Below are 12,483 nucleotides of genomic sequence, written 5' to 3'. Positions count from 1 at the left end.
CCATCTGGGGAGATGAGAAGATCCAGCTCTAGCTAGATTCAGTCATAAGATAATTTTGGTCTTTATGATCATATGTCTGTGATGGGCATTACTCAGAGGTACAAGCAGTGCCAAATGAGGAGATAGCAAGATTATTGTGAAGCCCAAAACAATAAAAATAAATCCAGGTTTGAGGAGGGAGATGCACACGTTTCATCCTTGCCTAGACATGACTCATCAGTACTCTCCTCTCCATGTAGCCTGAGCAGCTGCCCCAGCACTTTCATCCCTTCCCCTCACTTAGAAACTGTCGGCCACGAATTTACAGCTGTATCACTTTCCTTGCACACAGTTGGGCATATTGTGTATAGTAATTCAAGGACTACTGTTCATGGCTAGGCTTCGTGAAAGAAGATTTGGGAAAGGCTTTATTCACAGTTGTTACAAGCACGCTGGTGGTTAAGAAGGCCAATACGAGATAGAAATGTCCGATTGCAAAAGGTACAGCAGAAAGACTCCTTAGGTGGTATATTCTGCAAGGCACAATTCTTTCTGCATTGTCTTTTCTCCTCAAGGGTGATCCTGCGTGCGTTCTCAAAAGCATCCGCAGCGTTATAGATGCTGTGTCTCCAGACCTCCCGATTGGAGGCCAGAGTAGACCAGTGATGTTGGTCAATATGGACAAGGCTGAGATGTTGTTTCAGGGAGTCCTTGTATCATTTCTTCAGGGCTCCTCTCTTGCAGCAGCCAGTGGTAAATTCACCATAAAGCAGGATCTTAGGGAGGCAGTGGTCCTTCATCCTGGAGACGTGCCCTGCCCAATGCAGCTGGGTTCTCATCAACATGGTCTCAATACTTGTGACTGCTGCTTGTTCTAGAACAGATGTATTGGTCACATAATCTGACCAGTGGATGTTTAGGATTGTGCAGAGACAGCGCTGATGGAAGCGTTTTAAGAGACGCAGGTGGTGGTGGTAAATGACCCATGATTCGGATCCATATAAAAGAGTAGACAGCACTATGGCTCTGTAAACACTGATCTTGGTACTTTTCTTCAGGTGTTTATTCCACCAAACTCTCTCATGGAGTTTTCTGAAAGTTTTCTATGCCTTTGCTAACCTGTTGTCTATCTCTCTGTCAATCTTACCATCCGAGGAGATGAGGCTACCTAGATAATTAAACTGCTGGACTGATTTGAGTTCTGATTGGCCAGTGGTGATTTAGGGATGAAGGAAAACTTCCTGAGGTGCGAGTTGATAGAGAACTTCTGTCTTCTTAAAGGTGACTTCCAGCCCAAAGAGCTCAGCAGTGTCTGCAAAGCAGGATGTTAAACGCTGCAGAGCTGCTTCTGTGTGGCGGCATCATCAGCATGAAGCAGCTCCCAAACAGGGTGATTTAAGGTCTTGGTGTGGGCCTTCAGTCACCTTAGGCTGAAAAGGCTTCCATCAGTACGGTATCGAATGTAGATACTGTCCTGATCCTCGAGGTCTGCCATGGCCCTTTGGAGCATCATGCTGAAAAAGATTCTGAATAGGGCAGGAACGAGAACGCAGCCTTGTTTCACACCATTCTTTATTAGAAAGGGCTCAGAAAGTGCATTGGCCATGCTGATCCTCATGGAGTGAGATGATCATTTTAAGGAACTTGGGGGAACAACCTAAACGTTCCAAAATCTGCCATAGACCTTTTCTGCTCACAGTATTGAAAGCCTTGGTGAGGTTGACAAAGGTTACATAGAGACCTTTGTTCTGTTCCCTACACTTCTCTTGCAGTTGTCTGAGAACAAACACCATGTCTGTGGTACTCCTGTTGGCTCTGAAACCACATTGGCTTTCAGGTAGAATTTCTTCTGCTATAGCAGGTATTAGTCTGTTCAAGAGTATTCTTGCCAGGATTTTGCCAGCAATGGAGAGCAGAGTAATACCATGGTAATTTGTACAGTCTGATTTATTTCCTTTCTTCTTATACAAAGTGATAATGACTGCATCACGAAGGTCTGATGGTAGTTCACCTAGTTCCCAACAGCGCACCACAAACTCGTGAAATTTAGCATGGAGTGCAAGACCCCCATGTTTCCAGACTTCAGATGGAATTTCAGCAACCCCAGCTGCCTTGCCAATTTTCACCTCCTGAATGGCCTTGAGGGTTTCTCCTAAAGTGGGGTCAATATCCAATTAATTCTTCACCGACTGCTGTGTAATGCACTGAATTGCTGAGTCTTGAACTACACGGTTAGTACTGAAGAGAGTCTGAAAGTGTTCAGACCATCGATTCAGAGTGGAGGTTTTGTCTGTCAGAAGTGTTTGACCCTCTGCACTGAGTAGAGGGCTTTGGACTTGGCGTGTAGGCCCATATGCTGTTTTCAGGGCCTCATAGAATCCTCTGTGATCACCTGTATCTGCACATAATTGAGTTTTTTCAGCTAGATCGATCCACCACTTGTTTTGGATGTCATGAAGTTTCTGTTGGAGCTGCATGCAAGACAAAACGCTGCTTTTCTTGCGTGACAGGATGGCAGTGCAAGGTGTGCTTGATGAGCAGTTCCCTTCTTCCTCAACAATTCCTGGATCTCTTGATTGTTTTCATCAAACCAGTCCTTGTTCTTCTTGAAGGAGAACCCTAAAGATTCTTCAGAGGATTGCAGGATGCTGTTTTTAATATGGTGCCAAAGTGTTTCAGGAGAGGGATCTAGAGAATCTATAGAATGATTTTCAAGCCTAGTTTGAAGATTTACCTGGAATCTGTCTCTCATTGTGGCCGATTGGAGACTGTTAACTTGGAGTCTCCTCCTTGGGATACTGCCCCTTTTAGGTTTGAACTTAAGATTCAACTTGAGTTTGCAGCACACAAGCTGATGGTCTGTTTGGCATTCTGCACTGGGCATCATGTGGGTATGGTGGACATCGCAAACATCTCTCCGTCGCACCAAGACATAATCAATGAGATGCCAATGCTTAGATCTAGGATGCATCCGGGTTGTCTTCAGACTATTTTTCTGTTGAAAGATAGTATTAGTGATGGTGAGCTGTTGCTCTGCACAGAATTCTAGCAGAAGTCGACCATTATCGTTGCAGTTTCCAACACCATGCTTGCCTAATACTCCTTTCCAGGCTTCAAAATTCTTTCCTACTCTGGTGTTGAAATCACCAAGGATAATGATCTTATTCCTGCAGGAACCTTCTGGTTAAGGTGGCGCAAGTCAGTGTAAAATTTATCTTTTTCGGCAGGATCAGTTTGGAGAGTTGGGGCATATATACTAAAGAGGATAACATGTTGCTTGTTGTGTAGTGGAAGGCGTAGGGAGATAATGCGGTCACAGTGACCTGTCGGCAGATTTTCAAGTTTAGGAACAATAGAATTTTTGATCATGAAGCCAACTCCTGAAAGATGCCTTTCAGTTCTGGTTTACCTGACCAAAAGAGTGTGTAACCAGCACCATGTTCTCTGAGGCTGCCTTCCTCATGGAGACGGACTTCACTGAGAGCAGCAATGTCAATGTTGAGATGTGATAGTTCATGGGCAATTAGGGTAGAGCGATGCTCAGGGCATCCACTATTTGCAGAATCGAGCATGGTTCTGATGTTCCAGCATGCTAGAGTTAATTTAGGTACACCTTTGGAGGCAGGTGCATGCCTTTGTCTCTTGATCTTTGTGTGACCACATTGGAAGAAGATGCCCATTGGTCTGCAGTTAACCAACCGGGTGAAATGTGGAGATGAGCTTTGTTTAGGCCACCTTTTCTAGGCCCCTCTCCGAGTGGAGCAAGCAGTGCTGTCCTTGAAAACGCTGCTTGGTCGTTCAGGGTGCTGCCCCAAGAGACTGTCATCTCCGGTCAGTCTCAAATGACCAATATCCTGAACCGCCTGCATGCAGGGTTGGGTCTGCGGCTCCCAGTGCACCTTTCACCTGCCATTTCGACCCTCGCCCATTGCTACAGGGCTTTGGGAGTGTGGGTAAAACCTTTGAGCCTGCGCAATGGATTTTTTTAGGTGAGACGCAGCATGTACAGAACTGGGCCCACCCTTTAATCCTGAGGTTCATCTGCCAGGGCCGAGTGAGCTTGGACGGTGGCAACGAGGTCCTCAGGACATAGGTTTGTTTAGAGTGATCTTCTCTTAGATGGATGGCCTTACAGGGCTAAGCGAGCTCCACCTGCCCCAGTTTGGGATTAGAGTTGTCCTTCTCCTAGGATAACTGCCAGAAGGCTAGCGGGCTCATCCTGCCCATGGATATATTGTGTCTGACCCTGTGGTTGTGACCAGTCTGGCATGGGAGAGCCTGCCAAAGGCATGTACCGTTGGCAGCATAACTTGCAACCGCAAAGGGGTACACAGGCTTCTTTCCACTAAAGAAGATTCACTCCCCTACTCTTCTGCCACCCATCTGTGCACAATCTCAGGGAAATACCCAGGAACATCCCTTTGTCCTGACCATCCATTCAGGATGCAGTAAATATATTCAAGACATACTGAACCTGGGCAGTAGCCACAGGTGAGCCAAAACCAAACCATTCCAGCCCCTGCACCCACTTGGGGCTCAGGTACTTCCCAAGGCCCCAGTGTGGCCAAGACCCCTCAACCCCCCAGATGAACCCACTATCCACCCTGACCTTATCCTCCCCCCACCGTGTCACCACAGATCTTCCCATGCACTGCTCACCTGCGACATACCATACACTCCATATGGGACTGCCCCGCCCGGCCTCCCCGCAGCCCAAGGACCCCCACAGCCCACCCGACATCCCACCCCTCCCGCAAACCAAACCGCCAAACCTCTGTGTGCTCCAAGGTTCTCCCTCTTCTCTCTCATGAGGGCCCAGTCCTTGCTGGTGAAGCTCTCCCTTTCCTTTCTCCCCACCGGGGGGCAGCCCTGCGGACGCCTGGGGGCTGCCCTGGGGGCCACACGCCCACGGCACACACCGGGGTGGCCATGCACCCGGCTGCGGTGTGCGGCAGAGGTGGGGAGAGACCCCGCACTCCGGCCGTGGCATGCAGTGGAAGGGGAGGACTACTGTTACACTACTGTTAAATAACTTTTTGTCAGCAAATCAGGATGCAATTGGATCAGCTTTCACTGCCTGACCTCACAGCCGCACTACCCCACACTTAGAAACACTGCTTCATTTGCATCACAACTTTGATGCAACAAGGAATTATTATAACCATTTTATGGAGGCACAGAGTGATTAAGTTTGCTCAGAGTCAGCAACAGGATCCACAGCCAAAGTCATAAAACCTAAAATCCCACAACTTGAAAAATAGAGTTATCCATCGTCTGCCTCCTTGATAACTCTGATGCTACGTGAGAGAGTTTCCATGGATGGTCGTGTTCCACCACTTCTTTCTAGCCTCAATAACTATTTCCAAGATTTGCAAATAATGGAATAGAAGAAGGGAAACATTATAGAACAGGTTTATCTTTAAGCTTAAGAACAACCTGCAGACTAATTGCACAATAAAAGATCAGGGGATTATACAAAGTACCACATAACACATTGAAGCAGAAAGGAAAATAGTTTGAGTACAAAGGAAAATACTTCAAAATACAGCTACAGTAAAAGAACTAAATTTATTTAGAAGTATTTAATGGAAATCTGACAAAGAGATTTGATCACCCTGGAGATAGCCTCCTAGGGGAGTTTTCATGCTCCTCTAGCCTTTCAAAGTAGCCCTGAACAGGCCTTTAAGAAGAGAGTGAGGCATTTCAGTGCATTCCTACTGCTTCAAATTCCCCCACCTGTCACTGCTGGCCTTGACAGCACATGTTGTTCTGCAAGACACTCCCCAGTTCAAAAGAACAAGATGCCAACTCACTGCATAACTTCTCTCTCAAAAGATCAAGTTTAAGCACCCAGAAATCTAGTTTCCAAAAAGAATCTTAACCCCAAAGAAGGTATTTGCTACAGAGAAATGCATTAAAACTCAACCATAAGGCTCATTTTCCAGATTTATAGGATATAACTTAAAGACTTCTACTGTTATACCACATCCAAGGAAAAGCATGTCTCTTCCTCCCATTTACTTTACAATTATAAACCATGTGAAATGAGAAGGAGCTACGCATGAACTACACAATTTAAAAGTAAGTTGTCATGGTTTGAGAGCCCCAAAATCCAATTCCCTGGTCTAAGCTCCCTCCCACATCTCAACCCAATGTGAGATGGTTTTTTCCAGACAACCACACAAGACTCAAAATGGGGGAAAGGGAATATATATTACAATGACTGTACAAATAAATACTACCATACACTATATACAATCTTAGCTATCTCTACCATGACACAAGTATTTACAAGGGATCAAATCTCTTCTCCCAGGAGGGAAGAAGGAAAGATCCCTTCTTCAGTACAGCAGTGTCTCTAAGGTAGCAGGTCTCTCTGTCTCTGTGCAGCAGCTGTAACTGAATTGTTGTAGCTGGATCTCTACCAGTACACACGAGGGGGTATCCAAGCCCCCTCAGCCACTCGTCTTCAAACGAGGGTCTTCCTCCGTGGGTTGTGTTTCCCAGGACAAAGGGCGCTATCACCACATCATATCACGAAGCGCAGGGGTCTTTATCTTCAGGGTATTCAAGTTCCCTACAGAGCTCTGTGCTCTGTCTCAAGCAGCGGGGGGGGGGCCAAGGTCATTCTCCGCATTCTTCTTGGAGCTTTCCAGCTCCTCTCCGTAGTGCATCCTGCACTTCACCCCTCCTTTCTAGGACGTGAGGGGTCTCCAAGGAGTTTGTTTTTTTTTTTTTTTGTTTCAGTTCTTACCCCAACTCTGTGTCTGTAGAGCTAGTTCTGCTCTCTCTGCTGCTGCTGGCTCTTGTTCTCGGCTCTCTCAGACAACTCTGTGTCTTCTTTGGTTGGCTGCAAGCTGCCTCTGCTGCTTTTCTTATCTGTTGGCTCTCTGCCATAGCCTCCGGTCAGTGCTGTTTCTGCCGCTGCTCCTTCTGCCTACTTACGGTGGAGAAAACTCCTTCGGTTTTCAGCTACAGGCACTTAGCTCAGTCTTACACTGTTCCAAGTCCCTGTAGGCCCCAGCTGGGGCTGGGGGGGGAAAGCCCCCCCAGGGGCTCCTGCCCCTTCTGCTCGTTGCTTTCACAACATGGCTACTTCCTCAACAACAAACCACAACTACCTTCTCTTCCATTCTCAGTGTGATATGTTTATATTTTGCAGAAGCGCTCATTAGGTAAAACTTGAAAAGTCACCACCCCCTGGGGTTTTACCATTTTATAACTTTAGGGGGGAAAACTGTTTCCCCCCACTACAACTCTCCACCCCCCACTTTTGCGAAATATCAACATATCACAACAATTTAATAAACTCTAATCAACATGCAATCTTCAATAAACTAAAATATAATCAAAATCTCTCAACTACACATCAATATAGCATTATCACAAACTTAACTCTACCCTTAGTACTTAACTTACATTACTATAGCCTTACTTTCTCTACAGTGGTACAGTCTGTGTTTTGTCTGGAAAACTCTTTCTGTTATAACAAGCATCATGGTTTTTATCTCTTTTTATTTAGATGGATTGCAACCACCCTCTGCTACCAAAAATGTCATGGTTTGAGAGCCCCAAAATCCAATTCCCTAGTCTAAGCCCCCTCCCACATAAGTACAATGTAAGCAGAAGAGTTTCAATGTTCTTTTTCTTCCTTATAAATTGTATCCGATGTGTTACTCAGATTTTTTTGATCCAAATTATTTTCCTTGTGTTTTTAAGGGGCTAACCTCTTGCTTTGTTTCAATATAACTAGTACTTTCAAAACATATTAAAAGTTCGCACCATTTTTAATTGTCAATTTTTCTCTCTACACGAGAGAAAAATATAAGCTTCTGACCATTTTATATTTATTCCTTCTAACCCTCTGCTCTGCTCTTGTGAGACCCCACCTGGAATGTTGCATTGAGCTCTGGGGTCCAAGCACAGGAAGAATATCAGCCTGTTGGAGTGAGTCCAGAGGAGGGTCACCAAGATGATTAGAGGGATGGAGCACCTCCCTGATGAGGAAAGGCTGAGAGAATTGGGTTTGTTCAGCCTGGAGAAGAGAAGACTTCAAGGTAATCCAGTTGCAGCCTTCCAATCCCTGAAGGGAGCCTACAAGAAAGATGGAGAGAGACTATTTACAAGAGCCTGTATGATAGAACAGGGGAAAATGGCTTCAAACTGACAGGAGCAGGTTTAGTTTCGATACTAGGAAGAAATTCTTTACTGTGAGGGAAGGGAGGCACTAGAACATGTTTCCCAGGGAAGTTGCAGATGCCCCATCCCTGAGTGTGTTTAAGGCCAGGTTGGATGGGGCTATAAGTAACCTGGTCTAGTGAAAGGTACCCCTGCCCATGGCAAGGGGGTTGTAACTAGATGATCTTTAAAGTCCCTTCCAACACAAGCCATTCTATAATTCTATGACAAAAGTAATTTAATTATTCTGATAGATCTGTCATTTTTAGGTAGTTATTATTGCACTTGGGTTATAAAAGGTGATATGTTCAGTTAAACATTGTGTTACAGTGAATAGTGTCACTGTTGGGTGGACTTTAATGTTGAGAGTTTAGCCTGGCTGATCTCTAGTGATTCATGAAAATAAACTCATTATAACTTCCATAAGGAAACCATATATCACATGAAGGAACAAAAAACAAAGGAAGATGTAGCTGCAGCACCAGGGAAAATTGCTATAAATATAGACAGTAACTGCATTACATACTTCAGAGGAATAAGAAAACAGCAAAGCAAAAATACAGTTCTCTATGAAAAGAAACACTGTTTTTAGGACATTTTCATAGGCTAAGGGCAAGGGAAAAAAGGGGAAGATAGATAGATAGATGGATAGCCAGATAGATAGACAGATATAGATAGATAGAAAGAAAGACAGATAGATAAATAAACTATATTTCAAGGGTAAGTGAAATTTTGACAAATAGGATAAAGGTTCACTAACTGTCTCACTGTAGTTATTCTCTCTGAAGACAACTTTGAACTGTTTATGGTCTGGAATTCAGAAACCTTTCTCTATGTCTGGATATCCACAGATAACAACAATTTCTGGAAAAACACTTCACAATAGAACAACTAAGAAAAAACAATGGAAAAAATACCATAATCACTCTCCTTTTAGTGAGACTTATATTTTTCTTTCTGAGGGATGAAAAATATCAGTGTATAAGATTTATGACGGGAAAGGAATACCACTTTCTGCACAATTTCACTGTTCAGGAGGTTCTGCAGTACCTGCAGAAATACATGCCCAGATGATGTAACTTACATATCCCCAGTATAACCTTCCTTCTTTTCCTGTGCGAAAGAGCTTTCTTTGCACTTTATTCCAGCTAATACCCGCTATAGCTGAAGAAATTCTACCTGAAAGTCAGTGTGGTTTCAGAGCCAACAGGAGTACCACAGACATGCTATTTGTTCTCAGACAACTGCAAGAGAAGTGTAGGGAACAGAACAAAGGTCTCTATGTAACCTTTGTTGATCTCACCAAGGCTTTCAATACTGTGAGCAGAAAAGGTCTCTGGTAGATTTTGGAATGTTTAGGTTGTCCCCCCAAGTTCCTCAAAATGATCATCTCACTCCATGAGGATCAGCATGGCCAAGTCAGATATGGCAACGCACTTTCCAAGCCCTTTCTAATAAAGAATGGTGTGAAAAAAGGCTGCATTCTTGCTCCTACCCTATTCACAGTCTTTTTCAGCAGGATGCTCCAAAGGGCCACAGCAGACCTCAGTGATCAGGACAGTATCTACATTCGATACCGTACTGATGGAAGCCTTTTCAACCTTAGGTGACTGAGGGCCCACACCAAGACCTTAAACCATCTTGTCCAGCAGCTGCTTTATGCTGATGATGCCGCCCTTGTTGCCCACACAGAAGCAGCTCTGCAGCGTTTAACATCCTGCTTTGCAGAGACTGCTGAGCTCTTTGGGCTGGAAGTCAACCTAAAGAAGACAGAAGTTCTCTATCAACCTGTACCTCAGGAAGTCCCCCATCATCCCCACATCACCATTGGCCAATCAGAACTCAAATCAGTCCAGCAGTTTAATTACCTGGGTAGTCTCATCTCCTCGGATGGTAAGATTGATGGAGAGATAGACAACAGGTTAGCAAAGGCATGTAGTGCTTTTGGAAAACTCCATAAAAGAGTATGGCATAATAAACACTTGAAGAAAAGTACAAAGATCAGTGTTTACAGAGCCATTGTGCTGTCTACTCTCTTATATGGATCTGAATCATGGGTCATCTACCTCCACCACCTACGTCTCCTAGAACGCTTCCATCAACGCTGCCTCCGTACAATCCTAAATATCCACTGGTCAGATTATGTGACCAATACATCTGTTCTTGAACAAGCAGCAGTCACAAGTATAGAGGCCACGTTGATGAGAACACAGCTGTGCTGGGCAGGGCACGTCTCCAGGATGAAGGACCACCGCCTCCCTAAGATCCTGCTTTATGGTGAACTTGCCACTGGCTGCTGCAAGAGAGGAGCCCCAAAGAAAAGATACAAGGACTCCCTGAAACAACATCTCAGCCTCGTCCATATTGACCAACATCACTGGTCTACTCTGGCCTCCAATTGGGAGGTCTGGAGACACACCATCTATAACGCTGCTGATGCCTTTGAGAACACACACAGGATCACCCTTGAGGAGAAAAGGCAACACAGAAAGAATCGTGCCTTGCAGAATATACCACCTAAGGAGTCTTTCTGTTGTGCCTTTTGCAACCGGACATGCCTGTCTCGTATTGGCCTTTTCAGCCACCAACGCGCTTGCAACAAAAGTGGGTAGAGCCCTTCCCAAATCTTCGTTCGCGAAGCCCAGCCATGATGATGATGATCCCAGCTGTAATGCCCTAACTATTTTTATCTCCAAATCCATAACAGTATAGCTGAGAGCCTGCCTTCTGGTTTGCAGACTACTCACACATCTCTTATCTTTCTCTTTTCTCTCATTGTCCTGTGTTGGTTTTGCAGCTGCATGATATTACCACCATCCCAACCATCTTCTACTGTCTGTCCTACAAGCACATTTCACTTTCTTGGTCACCAGCACCAGCAAGGTACTTGTTTGCTCAGTTATTCAGTAGTGGTTGACATCTTGCACTTTCTTCTAATTTGACATCAGGCATTTCATTATTTTCCCATCTTCCATGCAGAAATCCCATAGGTAAAAGTCAGTTGAGAATGATGCAGTTTCTCTTTTTCTCTGTCTCTCTCTTTTTTAAATCAGAATTCAAAAATCCTGGCAAATGCCATTGTTTTCACTGGACATTGAGGGGCCATCTTTCAGCACTGTTTGTACAGAACTTTCCACTCAAGCCACAAAAGGATATCACTTACTTCATTTTGATAACACATCAACTGAAGAACAGTTTTCTCTGCCTACCTCAGATTGGCCTCCTTCTCACATGGGCACCTCTCGTGTCCGTGACACAGACCCATCAGGAAAATCTCATGGAACAGGACTCTCAAAACTGAAGTTGTTCTAATGCACAAGTCTTGGTGCTTGGGTATTAGCTTATTCCGTTTCCCATGGAGAGTTCAACATATTCTTACTCTATAGCTCCCTTCACTTTGTCCAGAGAATACAAAGTGTTTGTAGATCTCAAACACATGCATAGCATTTCTTCTCTAACCCTTTTTAAAACATTTGTCTTAATCGTGGATCTTTAACGTAACATTTTCATTTTTCAGGTAAAAGCATCATGAGCTGCCGTAATGATAGACCTCAGATGTCCTCAGGAAATTCAAAGTGCTTTAGCTAGGATGTTCTCAGTTTCAACAAAGTGGGTGTTAGGAATTAGCACTTGTCACATTTATCTTATGTTAAGAGTGGTTACAAATGCATCACTGAAACCATCACACTTTAACAAGCTGCCAGAACAGATTAGCGCTACCTAGCTTTTACATGCCATTTTAGATGTGAATCTCAAAGCACACTACAGAAAATGGTAAGTAACATGTCATTTAGCAGACAAGAGTGAGAGACAGTGTGGTTAAAAAGCCTGCAAGAGGAAAGCAAAGCAGTTCCTCGTAGGGTGAGTAACATGCAGAGCAAGGATCCTCTCTGCCTGCCTGCCTGCCAGCAAAGATTCAGAAACAACTTGGAGCCACGTGTCCAAAGAGCAGGGTTTCCATGCCATGTTATGGATGTTGAACTCTTATTGCTGAAAAAGAGTAAAGGTAAGGCACAAGGCTCCCTACAAGAACTCATTTGCACAGATTGGCCTTTCCCTAAAATGTTTTCTCAGTTGCTTTTTCACCAGATTTTTCCATTCTAGCACATTCCAAAGTCACATTTTGAGATCCTATTCAAACTAAATGCTACTGGTGAAACCACTTGAAAACTTCCCAGTTTATATCTGAGAACTACAGAACGACTTTAACCAAAACATGCTTTCATATGAAAATGTCAGTAACCGTCTAAAACCGCAATGTATTTCTTTAGCAGATGATTAAAAACAAACTGGCTTTTAGCCAGTCAGTCTGCTGTGATCTACTCT

The 12,483-nt window shown here is 44.3% G+C and overlaps 2 protein-coding genes across 7 annotated transcripts in view; both read right to left on the bottom strand.

The window, feature by feature from the left end:
* Window positions 1–2,216: 2,216 nt before the first annotated feature.
* The window catches only part of LOC127477297 (craniofacial development protein 2-like), a 208,712-nt gene continuing 198,445 nt past the window's right edge, over window positions 2,217–12,483 (bottom strand). Inside the window, exon 2 of the mRNA XM_051801486.1 lies at window positions 2,217–3,105. Within this exon, the coding sequence (XP_051657446.1) occupies window positions 2,402–3,105 (704 nt within the window). The 3' untranslated portion in view covers window positions 2,217–2,401. The remainder of the gene's footprint in view (window positions 3,106–12,483) is intronic.
* The window catches only part of TLE1 (TLE family member 1, transcriptional corepressor), a 104,079-nt gene continuing 96,629 nt past the window's right edge, over window positions 5,034–12,483 (bottom strand). For 5 of the 6 annotated variants that reach the window (XM_051801401.1, XM_051801399.1, XM_051801403.1 and 2 more), the window contains one exon: window positions 5,034–8,073. The gene's annotated coding sequence lies outside the window, so the exon portion shown is untranslated. The remainder of the gene's footprint in view (window positions 8,074–12,483) is intronic. The other variant, XM_051801400.1, reaches the window with a different exon arrangement.

Source organism: Manacus candei, unplaced genomic scaffold, assembly GCF_025592945.1.
Source record: "Manacus candei isolate 608988 ecotype Guabito, Panama unplaced genomic scaffold, ASM2559294v1 h1tg000051l, whole genome shotgun sequence".
NCBI classification, from domain to species: domain Eukaryota; kingdom Metazoa; phylum Chordata; class Aves; order Passeriformes; family Pipridae; genus Manacus; species Manacus candei.
The sequence above is the reverse complement of the archived record's forward strand: the minus strand, read 5'-3'. Positions and strand labels throughout refer to the sequence as shown.